The 27967-nt window shown below is 40.4% G+C and overlaps 1 protein-coding gene and 1 long non-coding RNA gene across 5 annotated transcripts in view; one reads left to right on the top strand and one right to left on the bottom strand.

Moving 5' to 3' along the window:
- LOC141780119 (uncharacterized) overlaps nucleotides 1-27967 on the bottom strand; it is a 167956-nt gene that overhangs the window by 110697 nt on the left and 29292 nt on the right. The gene's annotated exons all lie outside the window — the stretch shown is intronic.
- On the top strand, nucleotides 4755-8930 carry nptx1l (neuronal pentraxin 1 like). 2 transcript variants are annotated; one of them, XM_074655154.1, is made up of 5 exons: nucleotides 4755-5292; nucleotides 5579-5786; nucleotides 6784-7028; nucleotides 7156-7335; nucleotides 7736-8930. In XM_074655154.1, the coding sequence occupies exons 1-5, from the start codon at nucleotides 4849-4851 to the stop codon at nucleotides 7955-7957; spliced, it is 1299 nt and encodes a 432-aa protein (XP_074511255.1). In that variant the 5' UTR covers nucleotides 4755-4848; the 3' UTR covers nucleotides 7958-8930. The 2 variants fall into 2 exon arrangements, with proteins under 2 accessions (XP_074511255.1, XP_074511256.1); XM_074655155.1 differs by having other exon boundaries at nucleotides 4970-5184; nucleotides 7736-8093.

Genomic DNA, 27967 nt, shown 5'->3' on the forward strand with positions numbered 1-27967 from the left:
TCATACCAGCTTATCGTGAAGGAGGCTAAATAACACTCCAAACTTTTGCTAAATTTTGGGGAGGAAAAACTGGCATGGGTATGGCCATTTTCAAAGGGGTCCCTTAACCTCTGAACTCAAGATATGTGAATGAAATTGGTTCTATGGGTACCCACGAGTCTCCCCTTTACAGACATGCCCATTTTATGATAATCACATGCAGTTTTGGGGCAAGTCATACTCAAGTCAGCACACTGACAAACCGACAGCTGTTGTTGCCTGTTGGGCTGCAGTTTGCCATGTGAGCATATTTTTTATGTTAAATGCAGTACCTGTGAGGGTTTCTGGACAATATTTGTAATTGTTTTGTGTCGTTAATTGATTTCCAATAACAAATATATACATACATTTGCATAAAGCAGCATATTTGCCCACTCCCATGTTGATAAGAGTATTAAATATACTTGACAAATCTCTCTTCAAGGTACATTTAGAACTGATAAAAAATGCGTGATTAGTTTGTGATTAATCGTGATTAACTATGGACCATCATGCGATTAATCGCAGTTAAATATCTCAATCAATTGACAGCCCTAATTTCCAGCTCTGATGTCAACAGACAAGTTTTTCAAAACATTCAACTCTGGTGTTGAAATTGTAAAATGATTTAAAACAAAAACTAAAAAGCCCAGGATGTTTTTCCCCCCCTGATGGCTGTCGCCGCGCTACAGCAGAAGGTGGGGAGGAGAAAGAAATCAGGGAGAAAAAGCCTGTCAAGGCAAGATGCCAACATGTGAAATTACAACTATTGATCTCTAGTGCTGGAGAAAGCATTTCCACTGTGCTTGAATGCATTATTAAGGAGATACTGTTCGCCACAACAGGTGGATGGCGGCCGGGCAGCACAGCTCTAAACAGAACAGAGGCTGTATAGTGTGCAGCATTGTGATAAGAGCTACTGGCAGCTGTTTGTGTGAGATTAGTATCTCCGGTGTCGCAGATTGTTGTGCTGTCACGTCTAGCACAATGACTTGGAACAACAAATAATCATTTCATCCAAACCCTATTATTATTTCATGCACACCATGGCTAACAAGATTATAAATTCAACAGCTGTTACAATGTTTTTTTGAAATCACAGCGTAACTCAATATGCTTGCAGGGTGAACTTGTGGCATCCAGAGGAACATGTTAATTTGAGAGACTGGAAAGGCTACAAAACAAGTGTGGTTCGAGTGTGTACTTGAGCAGAGGAGAGGAGAGGAGAGGAGAGGAGAGGAGAGGAGAGGAGAGGAGAGGAGAGGAGAGGAGAGGAGAGGAGAGGAGAGGAGAGGAGAGAGGAGAGGAGAGGAGAGGAGAGGAGGGGAGGGGAGAGGAGAGATAGAAGGAGGAGATGTACAGTATGTTTGTGAGGAGTGCGGAGGAGTGAATGTTCTTCTTCTTTAAGCATATGGCTCTGAGTTTTGTCTGTATGGGAAGCACTAAATAATGAATTCATAATGAGAGCTAGACATTTTGCAATGCTATTTTAGTCCCACAGGTAGAAGATGTCTAGTTTTTTCTGTCTGATTATATACAGACCGATAAAGTCAATCGAAACTAAAATGTCAAATATTGAAACTACTGTTCATTCAGTTGGGTTGTCTATTCTGCTCATTAATAACTGCATCATTTTGGAACATAATTATGAATGTCCTTTGCGAAGAACTGGAAAGCACTGTGGTCCATTATGCGTAATTATTATATAACCAGCACAAATTTACCAGATGGTTGATACGGTGGAGAGGAAAAGGTTGTTTACTCACATTTTCTTGCTCTCCAAGTTTGGGCCACTCTGACAGGGCCAGAGTGCAAGGCTTCATGTTGCATAACATCTAATAAAGTTTCATATTTTTTTGTCAGTTTATATTTTACCCAAAGGCAATGCAGCTAAAAGCATTTCCTCTGACTCTGTGCTACTATTTGTTTTTTCTGTGAAGGCTTCTGTTGAGATTTTCACAAAAGAAGGGTTTGGTTGGTTCTGCTATATGACTTCTTTGACCTGTGTTTTCTGGTATTACTCTTTCCATCTATTTCCTAAAAACATTGAGGTAAACAGTAGCAAACTCGGACAGTTATGTCACCTTAAATTCACTTTTTCTTATAAATTCCATGCCGCGCTAAAAAGGCTCAAAAGAAATTACTTTCTCTCGCTCATGTAAGCCTCATTTTTGCTTTTTATAATATCAAAAACTGTCCATCAACTCTGGATTATGGAGTATGGAGTAAAGTCACTAACCCTCTCCCCCCTTTTCATTCCTCTTAGATGCTGCTGCGTCATTAAAAGGGACCACAATCCACAGGAGACGTTCAAGAGATCCATGAAAGCTGGTAAAACTAAGTTATATCACCGTTTACTTTGCCTAATGTACTTCAACATCATCACGCAATGACTTCTTAAAATCAAAAAGCTGTTATATAATGACAAAACATAATGGAGACAACAACTTTAAGATGATTGATGTCATGGAAATATGTTGGAGAGCATGACTCTGTTTAAATCTCTCAAATGCACCATTTACTCTCAAGTAGGTAACACGGTATAATGCACCAGATCTTAGATTATGATGTGAAATTAAGTCCTTCCTCCTGACAACAATTTAATCGGTGATTCAGTGTTAATATCCAGCCTGTTAAACGACACCTGCAGCTATAAAGCATTTGGCTTAACAGACCTAATAATTATGCTGTGACCTATCTAACCTCCTCCGTCTAATGTCCCTTTGTCACATTCAGACTTTTGTCCCTCATGCGGTGTTCCTCATGCGGTGTTCCTCTTCCCGTGTTCATCTTTCCAAAGAAATCAATTTTAATCTGAGAGCCGATATGTTTTCATTACTTATTCAAACTGTTTTCATTTTATTTTCAACATTGACCGAATAAGATAAGAACTGAGTGGGCAACGGAAAAATAATAAAATTGTCCTTCCTGAATAATAGATGGGGTAAATTGCTCGGGGACAGATTATCATTTGAGAAACTGGGAGATGATTATAGCGGTGATGTGGAGAGCAGATCGCCACTGCAGGAGAGGGTCTTTGGGAATAAGGTCGGTGCGCGTGTGTGTGTGTGTGTGTGTGTTAGGGCTGGGCAATATATCAATATCATGTCTTTAGTGATATGAGACTAGATATCGTCTTAGATTTTGGATATCGTAATATCATAATATGGCACAAGTGTTGTCTTTTCCTGGTTTTAAAGGCTACCTTATACAGTAAAGTGATTTTCTGAACTTTCCAGACTGTTCTAGCTGTTCTATTATTTGCCTTTACCCACTTAGTCATTATATCTGCAATATCGATATTGAGGTATTTGGTCAAAAATTTAGGGCTGTCAAAGTTGACGCGATAATAACGCGTTAATGCAAATTAAACACCACTAATGTCTTTAAGGCATTAACGCAACTTACAATTTTTAGTTAGTAGCAGGCTCAGTTTTAAAGCTAGACTGAAGATCTTGGTATCACATGAAACTAGAAAACCTAAGGAATCCGTTCCAACCATGTCATACTAGTATTTCGCAAAGGAGGTTAAATAACACTCCAAACATAGGCTGAATTTTTGGCAAAGGAAAAACTGGCTTGGCCATTTTCAAAGGGGTCCCTTGACCTCTGACCTCAAGATATTCGAATGAAAATGGGTTCTACGGGTACCCACGAGTCTCCCCTTTACAGACACTTTATGATAATCACATGCAGTTTGGGGCAAGTCCCAGTCAAGTCAGCACACTGACACACTGACAGCTGTTGTTGCCTGTTGGGCTGCAGTTTGCCATGTTATGATTTGAGCATATTTTTTATGCTTAATGTAGTACCTGTGAGGGTTTCTGGACAATATTTGTCATTGTTTTGCATTGTTCATTGATTTCCAATAATAGATATATACATACATTTGCATAAAGCAAGCATAATGATGATCAATGATCAATTACGGACAATCATGCGATTAATCGTGGTTAAATATTTTAATTGATTGACAGCCCACATCATGATATTTTTATTTTTCCTTATCACCCAGAGTAGTGTGTGTATATGTGTTTTTTTTTTTTTTTTTAGATTATCTAGCCTGAGTTTGACCTGAAAAAAAAAAGTTAAAAGGCATCATCAAACAAACATGTCTGATCACAACAAGTGGTGTAAAAGGAAAGAAAGAGAAATATATATATAAAAAAAAAAAATGAATGTTCACATCAATCTGAGCTGAAGCTGAACGGAGAGAGAAAAAAGGCTCCAACAACTGCAAACTGAGCATCTCCATCTCCAGACGCTCCTCTGCTCTCTGTGATAATGTGATGTGGTTGGAGCTCTCCGTGGTGCTGAATCTGCGGGGACTCCACCGACAACAAATTGCACAAACTTCTGATCTCCATCCACCTTCCAGTGTGTTTGCATGTGTGTGAGAGAGTTTTCTGTGTGCGCAAAAATAAAACAAAAAACAAACACAGCTCTCTTGGCTCCCCGTCACGCCACGCCAAGCAGCCTACACAAATGCGCGTTTTTTCCAGATGAATAATACACAGCGAGAAATGACAAATAGTCGAAAGCGATGAAAGATTTAACATGTGGGAAGCCCTGAGAGCAAAAAATGGGTTTCATCTCTTGAATGTGACGCTGCTCCTGGAGCCGATTAAACAGGAACAGATTCCCTCCACCTCCTCCTCCGGTCGTGATGCAGTGAAGCAGCTCTGCGCAGAACCGACTCGCTGTATAAAAAGCGCTGCGCTTCCACAGACCAGACTACAACAACAAGGAGACAAGGAGCGCGTCAAGTCACTGCGGCTCCATCAAACCAAAAACTAAACCACACAACCCATAGCACAGATAGACGCAGACATGCAGGCCACGAAGAACGGTATCAGTTGGAGACTTTTTCTATTTTCCTGCCTGTTTTTGGAGAGTTCCTCTCAAGACTTTGGCGCACAGACGCAATTCATTTGCACGTCCGTGCCAAAGGATATGGACATTTGCGCAGCCACTTTGCAGAACAGCGTGCCGGGGGAGGACTTGAAGACCACCGTCTTGCAGCTGCGGGAGACGGTTTTGCAGCAGAAAGAGACGATCATGAACCAGAAGGAGACCATCAGGGAGCTGACCTCGAAGTTGGCTCGGTGCGAGAGCCAGAGCGGCGCAGAGCCCGGGGACGCGCGGCCCGGGGGTCGGAGAAAAGAGGTTGGGACCAAGAACACCATGGGGGATGTATCCAGAGGACCCCAGGACACTTTGACGCAACTATCACAGACTTTACAGTCACTGAAGCAGAGATTAGAAAACCTGGAGGTATGGCTATAGAGAGGACGGTTTTCAATACTTTGGGTGACTCTCATGCGCAAAACTCCAAATTATGCCCAACCCACTTTTCTTGACCAATATAATAACTACATAATAATAATATAAAAATAGCTGATTTGGGTCAATTTGAACATCTTGTGAGCACACAAGAAAAACAACCTTGCCAGATAGAAATAAAGCTGCTTGTTCCACATATACTGCAATAGAAAAAAAAAAGTATATTTGTAAAGATCATTCTGAGCTAAATGCTTCTTTTCCTTTCCCCCTCTAACAGCAATTCAGCAGAAGTAACAACTCAGTGCAAGCGAACAGCCTCAAAGACCTGCTCCAGAGTAAGATCGACGACCTGGAGAAGCAGGTGTTGTCCCGGGTGAACAGCATCGAGGAGGGGAAACCCGGACTCCGGAATGAGACAGAGCAGCGAGGCAGAGTGGAGTCCACCCTCACATCTCTACACCAGAGGATCACAGACCTGGAGAAAGGTAGAGTTGTGGGAAGAGAGAGTGTATATTGGCTTTTTACGCACAGGAAGTAAAGGAGATCTGGGGAGTGTTTGGTGGGTTTAAGTGTAGAGATGGATGAGATAGGTGATCTAGGAATGCTTCAGCAACCAAGAGGAGATATTAGATCACCAAACGAAAAAAAAATCATCTTTGCACATCCAGTTTTGGCATCATAAGCTTTTATGACCTCAGCAGTCGATTTAATGTTTTACTCATCCGCGCAAAGCTGCAGCAGCCCGGTGGGTTCTGCAGTCTCCTGCTCTAATTCACGCAGATTAAACCATTTCACAACAAGCAGTGATGACAGCCCATCCCTCCATTTGCTCTGTTTCAGAAGTGAAACCACCTCTGATACCACACTGCAAAAAAAAAAAAAAACTTGTGTGGCAGTAAAATAGAGAGGTGTGGCAGCAGAGATGACGGGTAACCACGTCAGTATAGTCCTGTCCCTGTGGTAGATTTATCATAAGAGATTAAAGCAAATCTGGAGATTGTGGATTTGGTTGTGTAACATGTAATTCCTCTACACCATAAATCCCCCCAGGATGTGTGCGTTCACGGAATGATATATGTCCAAACCCACATTGATACTTTCCAGTATCTATTACGGCACTTTGGCATCAGTATTTCTCAAGGCACTTTGTATGAGACACACAAGGACATGAGGGGGGACAGAGCTCTTACACCTCATAACAACAATTATATTGTACATAAATTAAGGAAATTAAGGAAATAAACATAATACACATTATAAAACATGTACAACTAACATTCAGAAATGTGCCACAACGTCTTATGTAATTATCCATGAAAATCCAAATTATTAACAGATAGATCAAACTAAACCTGCTTTATGTTTCAAAAAATAAAAGGTGAAAGGTGTCAATCTCATTTACAACACAAGTACAAGTGTTGTTCATCTGTGTCCAGATCTGTGTCCTGGTGTACAACCAAGTGTCTATTTCTTCTCCCGCAGGTCAAAGAGAAAACAGGCCTCTGGATAAATTCCAGCTCACCTTCCCGCTGAGAACCAACTACATGTACGCCAAAGTGAAAAAGAGCTTGCCGGAGATGTACGCCCTCACCGTGTGCATGTGGCTGAAGTCCAACGCGTCTCCGGGAGTGGGCACACCTTTCTCCTACGCAGTCCCGGGTCAAGCCAACGAGCTGGTCCTCATAGAGTGGGGCAACAACCCGATGGAGATACTAATAAACGACAAGGCATGTCAACCACACACACACACACACACACACACACACACACACTGTGGAGGTGTTGCCATGTATTGATTTGTATTATACTGTGAGTGAGTATTTTGGCTAACTAGCAAATTCTATCTTCTTCCAGGTTGCTAAGCTGCCTTTCCTTATCAATGATGGGAAGTGGCATCACATCTGCGTGACCTGGACCACTCGAGATGGTGTTTGGGAAGCTTTCCAGGATGGCGTCAAGAGGGGGAGCGGAGAGAATCTGGCTCCATACCATCCCATCAAACCACAGGGCCTGCTGATCCTCGGCCAAGAGCAGGTAAACACAACACACTGCTGTTTCGAACGCTTTCCAAGTCCATGAAGGCAACACAGATTGTTTCAAGCTCCACATAAACTACATTTGGAGAGCTTTATACACTATGAGAGGATGTCAGGGCAGGACATAATGCATATAGGCGTGATTCAAATACTTTGATGAGGTGTGATGTGGATGATTAGCCATTTCATTGTGACATAAAGAAACAGATTTCAATTTTCAACTCCATCCTGGCTGTAAATCACATGTTTAATAAGGTGATTAGATCTTGAATTCATCAAGAATCTCAGTGGATTGAAGATGCCTCATTCAGTTTAATCAGTTAAATAATCCAGATAATCCAAGAGGCAATTTTGTTCTTTCCTTGCCATAATTAAATCCATTTGTCTTTTCCACACAGGACACGCTCGGAGGAGGATTCGACGCCACGCAAGCTTTCGTAGGAGACCTGGCAAACTTCCACATCTGGGATCGGAAACTATCCGTCGGAGAGATATACAATCTGGCGACATGCAGCAGCAAAGCGCAAGTTGGCAACGTTTTCGCGTGGATGGAGACGAGCCTTGACATTTACGGAGGTGCCTCGAAGTGGACATTCGAAGCTTGCCGCCAGCTCAATTGAACTGCAGGGAAAGAGGAGATCAATGCATTTGTTAGAGCCACTCTGTTGTCACAGCATCGGTAAACTGATTTGAAAGATCAGGAGCATTTCAGTGAATAGCATCTGGATTTGTTATAGATATTTGAAAACATCATTTGTGGACACTTGATAGATTTTTACCATGTGGGACAGGTCACTGCAAATGGACACTTTTGGCATCCTGGGGGTGCTTGAATGCACCATCAGGCCTACTTGTGGTGGTTTGGAAGAAGTAGCCGATGTCGCTCCGGAGAGCAGAGGATGCTCTCGGAGACCCAAAATGTCAGGCCAGCGTCAGAAGTACAGTAGGAGGTTGTGTAGTTTTTAGCCAACAGATGTCACGCAATTCAACAAAACGACTCTTCAAAAACGTCTTTTCTGTCTCGACTGCCAGGGATTTTCACTGTGAAAAAGGACAAGGTGGACTTCTTTAAAAGGAACGCGCTCTTCAAGAGGTCATGAAATAGACGACGTTGTTTCTCTCTCACTATTCTTTCTCTGCCACCACCTGCTTGACGTGATTTTGTGTAAAAGAATGACGTATTTATTGCCAACATTCGAGCCTGAGTGCCTTGGGCTGTTGAAAAAAAAAATCTCAGCACATTCATTATGATTTGCAGTGTTTGTGTTTATTTTTCCTGTAAATTGATTTTGAAAAGCAGTGTTTCTTGTAACACTTCTGAATGAGTTTGGATCAGATCGTTTAGTGTAAAATGCAACTCATTGATGATAATGACGCATTTTGCAGATGTTTGTACTTCAGTGGGAATGTTCTCTGTACAGTAACAGCATGTCTTAACTTCTGTAAATGCTGCGTCAGCATCTATGATCTTTGCTTTTACTATCCGACTTTTGGGTTGAGATTTTATACTGTATTGTTATATGCTTAAAGCATGGCAACACGGACAGATGAAAAAAAAGTTCTAGTTTTTGTAATAAATTGTGATACTTGAATCATATGCAGGTGTTTACATATTTATTTGGGAAATGTGCACACTTTATGACACAGATGTAAGGAAATATGGTCTCAATTCGATACAATTAGAGGTCGAAACTTGACCTCCTGAATCCTTTACCTGTTCTCCTGAGTGTGCAATTGTGAGTTTGCCAATTGGACCATTAGATTTGGCTGCTATAATCAATATTTGTATATTACTAATGGGTCACGTGACTGCTTGCATGTGAAAGGGGTCACTCGTAAAAATAAAATCTCTAAAAACCCACTGTACACCTGCTCGGCACCAAACAGCACGTAGACAAAATTAGAGAAGAGCTGGTGAACATAGCTAAAGAGCCAGATACGTTTGTCAGGAGTTGGTGGAGACCAAAAACAGAGCTAAAACCAGAGTGAATGCAAGTTACTTTCCTGTTCGTAAACATGATGACGTATTTCTGTGGGCGGAGCGGAGGCGGAGGCAGAATAATTCTCTGAACACGTTAGCTAACTTTTGCCAGCAAGTTTGTTGGCTGTTTTTTTAACAATGGCTGAAGAAAATACGTGTTTTTCTGAATATGTACAGTCACTCACTCTCAGGGACCGCAAGTGTTAGAGCATAGACAGTCTTATCATAAAGAGAGTCTTACAATATCGACGAAGCGTTTCAGAGATGGAGAAAAAAAAATGTTGCAAATAGTTTACCTACTGCTAACCGCAGCCAAAGACTCACAGCTGTGGCTACGGTTAGCAAAAGGCTAAACTATTAATAGCAACACTTTCTCCCCATCTCTCTAATAGTTTAGCCTTCTGCATGAGCTGCGGTGCTAATTACGGTTAGCAGAAGGCTAAGCTAAACTATTTGCAATGTTTTTTCTCCATCTCTGAAATGCTTTGCCGATATTGTAACTCGCTAGAGCCTCGAATCACAGTTTGTCATCTCAAATGTATGCAATATTTATTCTGGCACCCAACAGCAAAGCAAGATGACATTTTCGATGCGTGACTTTAGCCTACTACTCTGAAGTGATCCGTGTTTGCCTCCGGTCTTTCCTTTGTTTTGCCTCCAGCTAACACCGTGACGTAATCATGACGGCGGCTGTAAAAGGGTCTATTGGTCTTATATTTATCAGGTGTCAAGAAAAACGACTCCAAATTAATGATAATGTTGCTCCATTTCTGCTGGGTGTGTAAACTGTTCGTCGTAACCACCTAAAAGGGTCAGTGTTGTTTTCACGGCTTGTTTGCAAAAAAACAGTTATTACAGGCTTAAGAAAAACTATGAAATAAATATTGTCTACGTAAATTCAGATCACTGTCAGCCACCATGTGCAAATAAGCCATGCCCACTTTCATTAGTCCAACAAAAAGCTAACCATCAAAAATCAGGTCTACTGTCCAATCAACACAATACGTACAGCAGAACATACCACGCATGTGTGCAAACAGTACAGTAGCATCTTCAAATCAACCGTCAAGAGGCACCAGAGAGGTAAAAAGAAATCTTGCCAGAGGCCAGCAGACAGTAAAATCAACCAATTTGCACCTTTCCTGGTAGCATCAGAATATGCAACAATACCTGATTACTATAAAACTGCTACACTGAATAGTAACTCTCAGCTTTGAGCCAATTAATTTACTGTAAGAGTGGATCATTTAAATGGCCTTTAACCATTGCTTTTTCTTCTCCTTCTTATAAAACCTGTCTCAAATGTGTGAATGAAATTCTTCTCAATTCTTCTCATCACAGCTTTTCACAAACTTCAGTATGACCCGGTTCAGGCCTACACACGAGTCCAGATTTGACATTTGGGAAAAAAACAACACTAGATAGCAAAATATGTTGGATGGTTCATTCCTACATGGCCTTCCCCATACATTTCTTACACAATAGGCTATATTATTGTGGTGATATCCTACGAAGTCCCATACAAACAAATCCCATAGCATAGCCAGTATAAATAATCTGCAATGTCACTGACTATATTTACATGCACAAATTATTAAGTTTTTTACCCTTACTCCAAAAAAGACAATATTCCTACTAAGCTGTTTTCATGGCAAATGAAAAATGAATATTCCACTAATATTCCCGTTTACATGCAGCTGTGTATACTCTGAATAACGTAACCGGTGGCGGACTTGTTCGACCATGTGAACACAGCCTCCCTCTTTGATTCCTTCAACCACCTTCTTAAAAAGGTCTGCGTTGCGATATTTGCACATATCCAAAAATCTGCTTTTAAAGTAGGTGTGTTTCTCCTTCCGACAAGAAATGTGGGCTTTTCTTTTGGGCATGCATCTCTGCAAACTGTCGGCTAATTGGTTTGTTTACAACGCACAGAGCTGGCCGCAAACAGGCAAGAGGCTGTGTGTCGCAAACTGCCCTATTGAGACGCATATTCCGAATGAGCTGTATACATGTCCAAACAATGCTCCTAAAACCGAAATATCGGCATATTCCACATGTCTTAATTGGAAAATGCTCCATTGGAATAAGGCCTAATTTAGAATATCTAAAAAGAATATACGGTTTACATGACCTGTATCAAATTTGGAATATCGTCATATCATGTATTCATATAACAGTTGAATATTATAAATGTAGTAATTGTAACAGAAACACATTTGCGTGTGGGATTTGAAATTTTCATCCTGTGTCCATAAAGACTGGATGAAGGATGAAGCAAAGTGAACTTGCCTTCGCCTTACAAAACAACATTCTTTCTTCAGTGAGAATCAATTTCGAGGTGGTGGAGTTCACAAGAATTTCTAGAGAAGTACACTGTAGACACCAGCATGTTAACCAAACATAAATCACCTCTGCAAAGTAGTACAGAGACAGCATTACATGCACACTGTAAGTGCACACATGTTACACACTACGCAGCCTATATTGAAAACACACGGCTGTTTCTGTCAACAAAAGGTTGGCGTTGAGGTCATACAGTACATCTCAATCCATGCAGTCTCTCTACAAATTAATCAAAGCTGACACCGCTCACATTGGATGGGGTAGCAGGGTCTGAAGGTCCTCCCTTTATTGCTAGAGAGGTCATTCGGTCCCACCGCAGTTGGGTCACATGTCCCGCAAATTGGTTTCCATCCTCTACCTCTGAGGTAGCGGGACGCCTTTACATCAATAGGTTTTCCCCAGGCATCAGACGAACTTCAGCCCATACCCATCGCACAGCCATTACAGACAGATAGTGTGACACATCTGGGGTTGGATTTCACTTCAGTGACAAAGTCACACACAAACACACCTACATATCCACACACACAGAGTATGTACAGATAGACACACATACACAGTATAGGTCTCTTCTTGAGTGGCCACTGGAGGCCTCGGTAGAAATCAACATCCACTCCCTCATCCACATCCACCTGGCCTTGTTGACCCACAGACCACAAATGTCCAAATCAGGTCTTTTTTTCTCTTGACCTAAATCTTGCCCCACATCTTGTCAGGTATATTTTTGGCAAAGCCAGGTAATAGCCAGCGTGTTGACCTATCCCCAGCTTTCCTCAGCCCTAATTGGTTTGTGCCTTCATGCACTCCGATTCAAATTAGCTTGGAGGAAAGGTCCCCATCTGGCTTCTCTTATTTCACTCTTTATCTGAATAGCACATGGCATCATTACACCACATTTGACTGTTTTACCACAGAGAATTGTGTTACTGTCCTTGAAATGACGTGGAGGCAATGCAGACAGAAGTGAGCTATTTTAGTGAAGAGACAATGTGGATAACAAGCCTTTGCGTCATTCAGGAGACCGTGAATTTGCTGCATGTCAAATCATCACGCAGTGCCAGCGTCCAATTTCATGATTTGGAGCTAGATTCGACAGTTCTGGGTAATTGCTGCTTAAAACACAGGTAAACATCCAACTTTTTTAATATATTGTGTTTCCACTTACACACATCAGCAACTATATCCCTGTTGACACTGAACAGAAAAAAATTACTTAACAAGCTCAGAAAAAAATACTTAACAAGCTCAGTATCCTCATCCAGTACTAAGTAACACAGAAATACAAACCTAGACTAACAGTCTACAGCCTTGCTAGCGGGCTCTTCGAGGTTGTACTTCACAGTGGTTCTTTTAGCGAAATGCTAACATGCTCACAATGAAAATGTTAACATGCTGATGTTTGGCAGGTATAATGTTTACTACTGTATGTTCTCCATCTTAGTTTAGCGTGCAAGTATGCAAACATTTCGTAATAAGCACTAAACACAAAGTACATGCTTTGCATCCAAGCATCCAATTCATGCTCTGGGGACCATGAATGTGTGTACCAAATTCCACTGTAATATCCCATAATCCCATATTTACAGATATTTCACTGAAAAGCAAAAGACAACCTAATTGAGTCAGTGTCAGTTGGGGCTGAAGACTACAAGTTCTAAAATGAAAACAAATCTGAAGGTGTGGAGTTACCAAACCTCTGTAACTAGGGCTGCACCTAACGATTATTTTTTTAACGATTAATCTAACGATTATTTTTTCGATTAGTCGATTAATCTAACGACTAATTCATCAATTATTAGAAATATTTTTTTATAAATAAATAAATATCAAAAACTTGACTCATTATTATTTCAATACTTTATTCAAATATCTTCTCTTATAAACATATACATAAAACAAGAATATTATTATTAAATGTTATTATTTGACAACAAAAAATTTGACAACAAAAAATATCCCAGTCTTTGCTGGTAATCTGTTTTCAGTCCAACATAAAATTTCTCCAAAATAAAATTAAAACAAGAGCTTGTATTGTAAATTCATGTAAAAGGAATAAAGTGCAATGTTCTTTTTGTAGAAAAAGTCCTCCACTCTGCTTTGTCTCATCCTGAAAAACAGACACAGAAGAGCCCATTAGAATAATGATAATAGTGGCACATTTTAAAACAGGTCTAATTTCCACAGCACTGTTGTGTTATGACATAATTCTCATCAGTATTTTTACTTAAGTACTTAACTTAAAATGGTTTAGACATGGATTTATTTGATCACTGTAATAATATGCAGTTAAGATAAACACTAGCAAATGTACTTTTGCATCAGTGTGGAGAAAGAGAAATAATTGAAACTATTTATAGACTAACAGTCACAGACTGTAGAACAATATGTAACGTTACTTTACGCCATTTTCTCACCCGTACATCGCCGTTAAAGTAAACAGAAAAAATAAAAGGCTGAATAACAACATTAGATGACGCGTAGTGTAACGTTACGTTACGTTACGTTACTATAACAGTGGTCCATAAAATACTTTTAACATGGTGGTGATAAAGAAACATTTTAAAAACAAACTTTAAATGACTACTGCCAACAGAAACACATCCGCGCTTTTACAATCTTAATATATCATGCCTGGGTGATGAAAAAGTAAACAGGACTTACGGCGGTGTGTTGCTGCTGTCTTCTTCACGCAGCGCTCTGGGATGCCTTCTTGTCAGGTGATGGTGCATTGCACTTGTACTGCTGTAGTACGCCATCTCCATCCTGCACAACTTAGAGAGCACCACATTGTTGGGTCTCTGTTTGAAGTATTCCCACACCTTTGATGAACGTGGGAGAGGTTTTTTGACGCTTCTTGCGCTCTGGGGGAATCAGAATCCATGCTCGGACCTGGCGCAGCGCATTTTCATTACGTCATCCGATGCGTCGACGCAAGTTACGTAAATCGATGTATTTACGTAATCGATTACGTCGACGAATCGCCCCAGCCTTATCTGTAACCAGCTCCTCATCTCTGCTAGAGGCTAGCAGCTCTAGGCTACATTAGCTGCTACTAGCATAGAACACCTAAATCTACTAAAACATCTGTCAGTGGTCAATTTGCATTGTGGGTAAAGTAGGCACCAGGTTTGGACAAGGAAGAAGAACGTGTGGAATAAAAACTGTCCAACAATGTTATAGGAGTGCAGAGCTAAATCAGTAGATTACTATTTTAATGTGAAAGTGTCTACAGCAAGTTTTGTCTAATTTATTTAAACTACTGACGGGCCGATTGTGACAAAGCAGGGGTAAACAGACCGTAAGTTACAAAGAGACCCTGGCTCCTGTAATTCAAAAGCCACTGTAGCAGTGGGACAGTAGAAAACATCCCCTACCCAAAGACTGCTTACTGTGCTTTATAAGGCAAACAGATTGAATGTCTCATCAAGTGACTGATGAAAAATTCATGACAAGAGAATAGCAAAACAAACAGGAACTCTAGGTGGGCGTGAGCGACATTTAACTGTCCCAGTGATGCTGAATAAGAGCCGTTTTTGCTGAAAAAGAAATGATAAAACTGGTGACACAGGCAATCTGTTGATAAACAGTTATCAACAGATTGCCTGTGTCACCAGTTTTATCATCAGGGAAATGCATTTTTAATGGTAACGAGAATATCTGCACAAACAGGAAAACAGTGATTTTTGAGAATTTGATTATATAAATATGCGTAAATCCTTTTATTGGATCATATGGTGCTCACTGCAAAAGGCGTGTTTTTATTTTGCAGGGTTTTTAGCATTTGATAGTTCCGAGTGGAGGGGAACGAGATTTTTAAAGTGCTGGCTTGGATTCAGTCTCTCACAAAACACCAGAATGTCTTTTGTTTAAAAACATTGCACTGACAATGTGATATTTCTACCCAATTTTGATCCAATTCTCATCTAGTAAAAGATTCTATGAGTAATATGCACCACCTAAATCTCATTACACTAAAGCTTTGGCTCCACAATACTGCTAATGAACTATTTAAACAATAATCACTGGCGTGATACAGCAGAGTAATTGTCTGTTTAGAATGTGCTTTAAATGCTGCCAATGGAGGGCCACACAAAAGGACTTTGGCTTGCATGGTGAAACAGAATATACATGAGACACACATCCATCCATACTTGTCCTTAATCTCAGAGCTGTCAGGGTGGCGCTCAACTCTCCATGCCACTGAATGAATAATTGATTTCCTCCCGACATGGGAAATTCCCCTTTCAGACTATCACCCAACAAGCCTCAGCCCAAATATATGCAAAAATAAAAAAAAGTGCTTCCTCAGGGGAAATACAAACACAAAATCACACCGCTATTTCTTTAATGCTTCCTTGAAGTGTTTGCCAGATGAGTAGGTATCTAATTACTTCTCAAGGGGAGAGATTATTTTAGATTGTTTTAAGTGTAAACACAATAGTCGCTCAATTTTGTTTGTACTTTACACATATTATGAACTCCACAGTGTTCACTTGGGATACATACTGCCACATTGGAAGTGTGCCTTGTGGCAATTCAATATGATTATCACTTCCACAAGTGCCACAGTAAGGTGTTACTTACTGTAAGATGTCTCATGACAAGCCAGCACAACCACCAAAGAAAGTGTTTTTGCAGGGTTTCAGGTTTAACATTAAATCATCAAGCTAGACACACTCTAGTTCAGTGGTTCCCAACTTTGGGTCCAGGCCCCCCTTAAGCCCCAGACATAACAACCCGACATCAGAGAACTAGCGGCGACGAAGGCTGCCTGTTGCGTCGCCTCACGTCGCCTTTGTTTTGGCCGACAAGCTGCACTCGAACACACCGCGAAGAATACAGTCTATGGCCAGTTAGCACGTATGTACTGCGTGAGAGGAAATAACTCTCCACACCAGCAGGAGGTGGTAGTCTGTATTTGTCATTCAAAAATGGAAACTGTGGGCGGCTGGTTAGCGGCAGCGGGAGAGGGATAGAGTGGGTCTGCCGACCAATCAGCTTCCAGGATTTCCATTTTCTCTCGACAAATCATGTGGCGGCTTTCCATTTTCAATGCCGACGTCATCCATTTTCACCGCGGATACAGCCAATCGGAGCTCTGGATTCCATTTTCAGGCAACGAATCGTGTGGCTGATCTCCGCTACGTCATCCATTTTTGAATAGCCAATCACAGCCGTCCCAGCGGACGCGATGCGGAGGAGGGACTTTTGAACTATTCACTGCCTATTCAGCTACAGACAGGTAAATGTCATTATTAACATTATATTCAGTTAAAGACAGGTAAATGTCATTATTAACATTACGTAACATTGATATTGGGTTCTCTTAGACAATACGGATTAAACGTGTTTTAGCTTTCTGGCGTTTTTTAATGTTGGCTGATTAAGATTCGCTGTGAAATCCATGAATAGGTTTGTAATGTTACTCTGTCTAAGCTAGCCTGGCTTTAATTATGTTAGCTAGACTTGGTGAATTAGTTACCAATCACTTTATCATCTGTTCAGAGCTCTGATCATTATGCTGAGGCTACGTTACAGTTACAGTTACAGTTACATAGAGGTAACGTTACTCCTACTGTATGAGCTCCTCAGCGTTGTTAAACTAAGACTACCACAGTCACTTCTTTTAGCTCAGACAGGTAACTGTAAGATAACTGTGGTGTTATATTAATGATTATATGATCATAAACGTTATGTTAATACTAAAGCTATATATACATATACAGTATGACTGCTGCTGTATTAGCTTCTTAACGTTGTGAAACAAAGTTTACTATCACAATCACTGTTTTTAGCTCAGACAGGTAACTAAGATAACTGCTGTGTTATATTAATGTTCATGATTAATGATTATATGATCATAAACGTTATATTAAATGTTCATACTAAAGTTATATAAACATGACTGTAGTTTGCAAGGTTTTTCAAGGTAAAAGAAACATAATTATCATATGTGTGAAATTGTTTCTACATATAAGTTTTATTTCAATGTCTGTTTAGACTTCTCCAGGCTGTCAGTCATCCTGTATCCTCTGCCCCAGAAGCTCAGCCTGCAGTCCAGTCTGAATCCTCACCTGGTGAGGTCTCAGGTGGCAGAAATACAGTTGGTAAGTAATGTTTACATAAACCTCACAACAAAGCAATAGTAACAGTTGGGTCGAATCTATTTAACATACAACAGACAGCATACGGACATACGGACATTAAGACATTATATGTTACATGTAGTGTAATTTCACAGCAGTTTATCCTGTTTATTTGCTTACTGATGACAAATTGTATGTTTAGGGGACGGGCATGGTGTGCCAGGTATGGGTCGGGTTGACAGCCTTGCAGAGCACCTGGTAGAACTGAGGACACAGAGCTCCATGACTCTCAGCAACCAGCAGGTTAGTAATATCTGTAATTTGGAATACCATGCTTAGTCCAAAAAGAATAAGACAATGTTGTTGTTTTCATTTCATTAATTACTCACATAAGCCTGTTGTGTGAATAAATATTCAGTCTCTGTTGTTCTTTTCATGTTTCTTTATAAGGGAAGCACAATTGTGGCCCTGTAGCAAAACCTGCTGGACGTTGACAGAGGGCCCAGCAATCTACAGTGGGCTGGTCACTGCCGGAGGCCCCGCTGGAGTCTGAGCTGAAGGAGTTTCTGGTGAATCTGTGTGCTGTAAATCATTCTGTCTGATGTTGCAGGGAATCAGACCCAATGACAAACATTAAGAATAGTATTATCTTCTTCAAATTATTTGTTCTTGTTGTTTCACGTGTTCCAGGCCCAAAGACAATAAAGTTAAAGCTTTAATATCATTACTGTCTCAATTCATGTGTATTCCTATGGTTATTTTTTTAATTAATTACACACAGAAAGTCCATCCCAATATTGCTCAACTATTCTCCAGTACATTATGATTTATTCTACTAACATTTTGACCTATCTTGCCTAACAGTTCATTAATCAGTCATAAGGAGGATGTATGCAATAATAATAATGCAAAACATCATCATGGATGATGATAATGTTTTGTATATTTGTTATCTGTAGTAATCTACCAGTTATATGACTGTATAAGGAAACCTGAACGATTTTCAATATTAATGTATTAGTTGCAGTGCACAAGTCTTGCATTAAAATTATATCTTGAGTCAATTCAAGTTTACACGAGCAACACAAACTATTTTTTACTGCATATTATAAACTTCGACCCTGCCAGAGACGAGATTCGAACTGCCTCTCAAGTGGACATGTATTCTTCCCCCCGAAAAGCACAAAAAATAATGTTTTTATTCTTTAACAAAAATACTATGGTGTATAAAGACTTCAAAACACCATGTGGGTGAAAATAAGAGCTACAGAGTTGTGTTTTCTTCTCTCTTTCTCTCTTTTTCTTTCTTTTCCTCTCTTTTCCTCCTCTTTTCCTCTCCCCCCTTTCTCCCCCTTTTTCCACCTTCTTCCCCCGCCCATCCACACTATTGTTCCCCAGCTTTAGCGGAGTCGGTAGAGCGAGCGCCCATGTATCGCCAAGGCTCAGTCCTAGCAGCGGTGGACCCGGGTTCGAATCCGGCCTGTGGTCCTTTCCGCATGTCATTTCTCTCTCTCCCCCTTTCCAACACTCTATCCATTGTCCTATCAATAAAATACTTAAAAATCACCCCAAAAAATAACTTTAAAAAAAAAAAAAAAAAAATGGAAACTGGAAGACCGAGGACTGCGAATACACATGCTGTTGCTATGATACATTACATGAAACAAAGCGGTGTTTGCACCACTCTCACTCACCACTTAGCTTCACCCCAGATGGCCGTGTCGTTGTGAAAATACCCGTGTATTGGAATGTTGGTGTGTCAGGGCCTTTAGGGGGGTGCGCCAGGATTTGTCTGCTCTGAGGTTGTTAAAATTAGATTTGCTTATGTATAATTAAAATCATAATAATACACTACCTGGATAATTTATACAAAAGTCTGTATATAAAACAATTAAAAAAGATATACAGTATATTTGTTGTTACTAAGTAGCAAAATCTAACAAAATATTCAGCTTCAATCCATATTTGTTGGTGTTTAGCAATTTAAAAACAACATTTTCCCTACGGTCAAAAAGCTATTTGCTCTCCTGCTTGACGCACACAAAGTGAGGCTCGCTCCTGTATTAACAGGGCGGTCTAGCAACAATCTGCACCATAAATTACATTTATTTAACCACAAAAACAAAAACAAAATCTTTTTGGCCTCTAATGTTATTATGGTAAATTAATTAAGTCGCCAAAAAAAAGATATGTATCTGCATTTGCTTGGCGAATCCGTCAAGACATCATTACTTTATTTAAGTGGATGAAACGGACAAGTTATAAATAAAAAAGAAAATATAAAAAGACTAACTCATTTAAAGTGGCAGTAGGCAGTATATTTTTGGCATCATTGGGCAAAAAATCCATAATAACCTTTCAGCATATTGTAATTCAAGTGTTCTGAGAGAAAACTAGACTTCTGCTCCTCCTCATGGCTCTGTTTAAAGGCTTTAAAAAATCTAGCCCGTGAAGGGAGACTTTGACCAATCACAGGTCATTTCATTGAGAGAGCGTTCCTGTTGGCTGTGCTCCGGTCATGTGACCGGAACTTGGCGTTCCTTCAACAGATTTTATAATGGCGGCCGCGTCACAAACTTTCTCATTTTACAGCTAAACCGTGCACTACAAGATGATTCTGAAAACATTTGAGGAGGGAAATAGGCATTAACGTAACATAATATTGATTCATATTTGATCAGCGCGGCCTAGTTTGACCATTTGGTCGGAGTTCGCGAATGATTGACAGCCAGCTCTCAAAGACAGCAGATGGACAGCAGACCTCAGATCAGCTCTTACTGCTTGTTTTCCTCCGGTCTGTAAAATCTTGCAGATGCCGTAAGGAGCACCAGAGGTCACCGGAGGACACAGAGGCACATGATTTTTTTCAGGTTACCTATTTCATGTACTACTGTCACAGTATAGCGACCGTTTTATAAAAAAAAATGTTTTAATCATTTGCTCCAATCTCACCTACTTCAGCTTTAATACACTGAATCACTTTATTGAAATTGAGGATTTTGTTTGAGGATTTGTAATTTCTTTTAGGGTGATGATGTTGGGGGGGGGTGGGGTCAGCTTTTATTAGTTACAAGTAAAAGGAAAATAGTTGGGAACCACTGCTCTAGTTGTTCATCATCCCGGTTAATTCAACAGGCTCTATACGCTATAGTGCTGATGACATGACATTATGAAACTTTAGTGAACCAAAAAAAGAAGAAAACTTGAGGTACCAATCAAACCCATGTTGAGGTGGTCGTCTGTTTTGGCAATTTCACTGCAATCCATAATCATTCATAAACGCAACATCCTTGTTCAAACAGATCTTAGTACACTTACCAAAGTATGAACTGCTAAGGCTGCTGTGTATCAATGTTTTGAGTTTACAGTTCAACAGAACTACAACACACCCAACTTATAAATACAATGGGTGGTAAGGTACAGCCTTAATGGAGTCCAACACCCACTGTGAACAGATTTGAGGACCCAGTTTTTGCTTGAGATACATAACATAAAGTATATACTGGACACAAGGACTAGATATACTAACAGCCCTCTCACTCCTGCAGCACCCAGATGCACACAATTATTAAAGATGCAATGTGTAAGATACATCTAGCAGGCTAAATATCTGGACCTGTTGGGGAGCTACAGCAAATGAGAGCAAGACACGGGTTGAAGGAGAACCTGGGGCAGGGGTCGCCAAAAAAAACGGAGGAATTCAACAGCTAAATCTAGCAATTCATTTTGCAAACAGATGGAATGTTTTGTTTAATAGCTGTTTTGAAGAGCTTTCTTTGACAAAAAAAATAGTTCAATGTTGTGTTACATAAAATTCATTGATATTGATTAAGTTTGAAATATTTTCTTATTGAAATTGTATTCATTACCACATGATTAGACACTCTTTCTGATGACAAAATGTGCTTAAATTGTAAAACACATTATTCCGAAAAATGTTAACAGAAAACACAATTTGTGGGCCAGCCCCAAGGGCTTGTCAATCCAAGCCCCCAGGAACAGCACCAGGCTTTGAAGCTTATTTGACAAGGATGCAAAAGATTCCTTTCTACCAAGGAAGTCAAACTTTTTGGCTTCATGCGTCACAATGATCAGCTTTCCTAGTAATGAAAGGGACCCTGGCACCAAAAAGAACAACTTGTATTTTCATTTTGTCCTTCCTGCCACCAGAAGATTACTTCACCGGGAGGAGAGCGGGCGGCAGCTCCAGGAGAGACAGACCTTCAATTAGCAGTTAGCTCGGATTCAGTCAGCGCAAACCCCAGCGCCAGGGGTCTTGTGGCCAGGTATTACACATTGCACCTTTAAACTCCAAGTCCTAAAAAAGCACATGTAAACTCTCATGACCTCATCAGTATCCTTGCACAAATGAAGAGCTTGTCCACCGTTCCCAGACCAACCTGGAATCAGACCACCACCTCTGATTGTCTGCCCACAACCTCCATTTACAACAAAACTAGCCCAACAGTGCAACGGCCCATTGTTATTTTTAAAAAGTAACACTTTGGGGGTGTAAACTTGTGTGGTCGGTTCATCTCCTAAAAGTACCGTTTCTCTTGTCTGAGAGATGGCAGAGCAGATTAATGGTCCATTCCAGCAATTCCTGGCGACCTTCCTTCCTTTGGCTCAACGCCCCTCTCTGCAGCTCGTTACATGTTGCCTCTGCACACTGGAGGGGGAGGTTTGCATTTTTCTTCTCCGATGGTCAGATTGAATTTAGGATGATTATGGGTAGAAGAGATTATTCTTTAGTTGGCTTGCTGCATCTATTGTGGAACCAGCACTGATAACAATACATAGAAAAGGACTGCATTTCAATGCATTGGCTACATGTAATCTATATATTTTAGACTGGATTATATTCTATCTACAGCTTCAGTTTGCTACTCCTAAAATAACAACACAATGACGGAGGCACTGCATTGATTCTGAAATGCAGTCACCACACCACAGCTCTATTTAGATCGACAGGTGTGCATGATGCTACTTCTTCAGCACAATACCATCTATCTGGAGAAGCAAAGAACATGTTTAATATCATAAAACAAAATCGTTTAAAATCCATCATAAACAAAGTCAACCGAGCGCAATTTGAAACCGCTATTCTTGCATAAATTACAGTAATTTGAAAGGATTGTATTGGAGTGTAAAGTCCTCAAATGGCCGTTGTAAATTGCCAGATTTGGTGTTTTTTTTCCCTTTATTTGCCACTCTTGTTGATTCACTTCCCCAGTGTGAGATTCAAGTGGGAAATATCGGCGCCTGCTTAAAAACATCCCGCATGCCTGACTGTAATTACCACTAGGATGCTAACATCAATAATATTTACCATAAATCTGACATGACACGAATGCTGCATAATTCCGTCTCCTCTTCATCATCAATCTCCCTCCGTCCCTTCGTTTCCTCCTTTAAAATGGCCCTCTCTCTCTTTCTCTCGCTATGTCTATCTCTATCTCTATCTCTTGGCAGTCTGCCATGGCTGGGCTTTATCCACAGGCGTCTTGTGACAGAAGCCGGCACTACAGGAATATTTTTCATGAAGATGCCACAATCCCTGCACCCTCTGGGAGCAACGCCAGGGGCTGTTTTCCATAATCAGGTCAATCACAAACCGCCACCACAGAGCCCTCCATCCCTTACCTCCACCGCACACACACACACAAACACACACCAGGTAAAGTGGAGTGTGGAGGTCTGCTCTGTGTGTAAGAGTAATCACTACGAGCGTGGCAGCGACAGCAGTGACGAAGGAAACGCAGGCGTCCTCACCTAACCTGACAGAGCAGGTGCACCATGAGGCAGCAAACTCAAATTCTACTGTTTTTTTAAAAAAAGATGGTAGTCAACAGTAAACGTGTGCATAGTGCTAAAAACGAGCAGACACCAGAGAACGATCCCATAAAAAACAAACTGGAGGGTGAGATACATTGTTATACTTGCAAACTAGCAATAAAAATGTTTCTGCAGTCAAATGTTTGGACAGATAAAGTTGTATATCTATCCACAGGAGCACAACTTTAAATGAATGCAAATTGTGTTTGGAGGATACAGTATACTTTTTTGTGCAGTAAAAGCTGGCTATAGAGCTCAGTAAAATGCGGATGAAGGACGGCGCTCCTAAGCTTGTAATTGACAAACTTGTTTGATAGAAGTCCAAACATTCCAGTAGTGTGTGCCGTACCGCATGAAGGTAGCAAACTAAATTAAAAAAAATTATGAATTTCAAAAAAAGTCAGCAGCAACATTGAACGGATGGAATTTCTGTCAAGGTAATTGAATCTTCACTTAATAGCTTCAGCATTCAAGAATGAAAAAGTCAGTTAATCCTGTAAAACAACCGGAGGCCGCATATTTTAGGTACGTACAGTGAAAGCCAGTGCATAACCACTTTTGAATTTATTTTTTTATTTTAAAAGCGGGTTGATGGCAATGTAATGATAAATGTACAAAAGAATGATTCCAGAGACGGGTTAACTATGTGACTCCAAACTCTCTGCAAAACAAGTGTTTCAAAAAATGTTCAGCACAAACGATCAGCACAAAAAGGCAAGGATAAGGGAAGACATAAAAAGGATCTATTAATTAAGGATTTAAAGTGCACAGTTTTAAGCGACTTTATTGCACTGGCCAAATTTCTGGCCCAGCAGGAAAACTATTTCAGACAGCTGTTTGGCCATTGCCACGGTATAGAATTCAACATACTGGAGATTGTGCTGTGATCGGTGCTCAGTGCTCGAGCCGTTGGGAGTATTGTGAGGCACGACAACACTAACATTCTTGGACGAGAAAAATAGACCGGAAAACCTAAAGTTGAAGGTGATTCACAACGACTCACAAACAGCTCATACAAAGCAGAGATGCAGGAAATGAAATTGAAATTGACAAGATACTGTATAAGTAAACAAGTATTGTGAAGTCACAGCAGGATGTCTTAGTGGAAAATACACAAATAAAGTAAAGTAAACACATGAAAATGGATAAATAAAATTATCACTTTATCCTTAAAGGTTAAAGGCTTAAAGGTGCAGTGTGTGGGATCTGGCGACATCTAGTGGTGAGGTTGCAGATTGCAACCAACTGAAACTTCTCCCGTGTGCCAAGCATGTAGGAGAACTACGGCCAACGCGAAAATGTGAAAACGCGAAAGTCCCTATATAGAGCCAGTGTTTGGTTTGTCCTTTCTGGGCTACTGTAGAAGCGGCCGGCTACGTGAAGAGGACCCCGCTCCGTATATAGATATAAACGGCTCATTCTAAGGTAACAAAAACACAATAATTCTTATTTTCAGGTGATTATACTCTAACAAAACATAGTTATTAAAACAATATTCCATTTCTGCCAATAGATCCCCTTAAATGTTACACACTGGTCCTTTAACACTACATGTATTTGTGTTTTCAGGTATGTGGAAGAGTAAAATATGGTGATGGTGCGCCACAATACAGCTCAAACTACCACAGCCGTCCTGGAAAACTACCTCTCAGCTTAGAGGTGCTTTGAAATCTGGTTTAAAAGAAGACAGAAAAGGAGATGAGAAAGACATAAAAGCAGATCTCCACCTTTACAACGGCCTGTAGTCAGAAAAAAAAAGAAAAAGACCAGATCAGGGTTGCCAGAAATGAAGCAAATCGCAGGTTGATGAAGTTAAGAGGAGAGGTGGCATAAAATAAAAAACTGAGTCAGAGGAAATGAAAGGAGGGAGAACGGCCATCAGCAGGGCCAATCAGACCTTGGTCCTGCTCCCTATCAAGGAGGAAGAGCTGAAACTGACAGAAATCATTTAAAAAAAGCAAAAGGTGACGCTGTGGAGGAGAGCTTCAGTAAAGAAATGACTGTGAAGGAGAGCTGGAAGGTTGTAACGCAGAAAATCTGGAGGAGGAACGGCCAATGAAGAGAGAGGCCCCCTTCAGATGTACCGATCCTGTCACAATATGGTTAAAAGATATACTGGAAGCGAGATGCTGGAAGTTTGGAGGCAGGGCATTTACAAAAGCCAAGGACAAAAAGGCCTTGTCTATATTTGTCAGGACAAGAGGAAGCACTGAAAACCCCTGATGGAGTCCATAAAGTCTCCTCTGACCCGGCAAAGAGGGGGATATCAAAGCTGACCTTGGCAGGCAGCTTCCAGTTTCCCAGAGGACCTCCATGACATCCCTCCACCAGACATGAGTCATGTGCTCTGTGGCCACAAAAAACCTTCTTCCTCATTAGGAGGACAGAACTGGCAGGTGAGTGCACGCACATACAACAGCAAGAACCCTGAGAAAGATGCACGGGGTGCAGTCACGACAGAAAAAGGAATGAAACTTCCAATTTCTTCTTGTGGCTCATAACAATTTTGATAAAATGTTAACACAAATACAAGGCGGACAGATTTGATTTCTTAGCCAAAGTAAATTCTCATTTCAGCTGGACTTTGGGAAGCATTTTAGTTTTAATAAATACAGACGTCATGTGTGACAAAATCCCGTGGTTTATACACCCACACAGCTTTTAAAATAGTTTGCTGTCTGAAGCTGATACAGAAAGGGCGCTAAGTATGAGGACAGAGAAAAAGTAGACGAGTTTCCATTCAAACTCTTCCTTGGATTGCCACCAAAAATAATTCCTTCTGACTGTTTTATTCTTTACTTGAGTCAAATGTCCAGACAATTTACAAAATGATAATTATCAAATCAGTGTCTCGTGTTAAAAAGGGATTAACTTGGTGTGGCTGATTGAGCAGTGTCTCATGGGAAAGAGGTTTTAGTCTTGAACTGTTGATTAATCTAAATGCTGTTTTTAAGGGTAAATATCAGATAGGTGTTTTGCAGACAGCCTCATAATCAGGGTGTATATACGAGGGCTGTCCTCGACCAAAGAAATTCTAAGTCGACTAACGCTCATACGATTTTGTCGACTAATCGATCAGTTGATTTAATCGACAGATCTGTAAAACTGAGTTTCTCCACAGAGAATCACACAAAAGCACCACCTTAAATCTCGTGTTTAGCAGAGATGTGCTCATAAGTTTCTTAGAAATTAGTCATTCAGCATGAAAAAAAGCCTAAAAAATGACTAATTGATTAAAGAAATCTTAGTGGAATAAGACCAAACCGACCGTTTAGTCGACTAATTGACTAAGAGGGGGCAGCCCTAGTAAATACTGAAAACAGAAAAGCCTCTTTGGATGAAAAAAAGCTACTTGCAAGTGATGTAATGCAATCAAAGTGCACAATATACGGAATATTCTATAAATTAAATTACCTGCAGTAAAACACAATATACTGAGACTGAAAAATTAGATGGTTCTCTCTGACCAAGATGAAGACCATAATATACTGGCAGGCATATCTGAACTGTAATCGTACTGGTTTATTTATTATTTATCTCCAGTGATGTCTGTGCTTGTAATATTCGCCAACCAAAGGCCACCAGTTTCTCTGTCCTTTTTTTTGCTTATTTCCGAGCAGCACTCCTACGTATCTTTCTTATTAAAAACAACCCAAAATCCAAGAGCAAACATAAAAGAAGCTGTTTTTGCTTTCATGATTCCTTTCTCGTGTCCCAAAATTGAATATCATATGCACAGAGATCCGTATCACATTCTGACTCCCACTGCTACAGACAGCAATCGGTTTCCAACACACTGGTGTTTCTACCTGAAACTGTGAGAATACAAGCACATTAATTAAACATATCAGTACAGTATATGTACAGCACAAACCAATGGAATGTGCTGAAGGAAAAATACAAGCTTCTATGGTCGACGCTTGTGAGCATCTACGTTCAACTGTTTTTACTTTTCCCACTAATCAGACCTGATGAGGGGGATGTCAGCTGTTACAATAGCCGTAGTAATTGTGGGTTGATTCACAAATGAACCACCTCAATCTGCCTTTTTGAGAAACTGCCAACAACCGGTACAGACATTACAGGATCATTTCATCATTTCAAGCCGTGGAAAATCCACAAGAAAACAAAACCACCTTTTTATTTTCTGCAATGCAACTTCACTATTCCTGCTGCCATGACCAGCTCTAACTGTAAGATAATGTCAAATAAGTTAAAGGAAGAGAAGAGGAGACAGTCTGTCAGGTGGAAGAGCACAGAGGCAAAACATAAAGCTGGCTTATCACTGGGGAAAAATAGAGAGGGCGCTTTGGCTCTATTGACCGATCATTAGGTACCATGTTTTCACAGTTGCAGTAATTGACGTCAAATCTATCTCCGCC

Source organism: Sebastes fasciatus, chromosome 13 (assembly GCF_043250625.1).
Source record: "Sebastes fasciatus isolate fSebFas1 chromosome 13, fSebFas1.pri, whole genome shotgun sequence".
NCBI lineage: Eukaryota > Metazoa > Chordata > Actinopteri > Perciformes > Sebastidae > Sebastes > Sebastes fasciatus.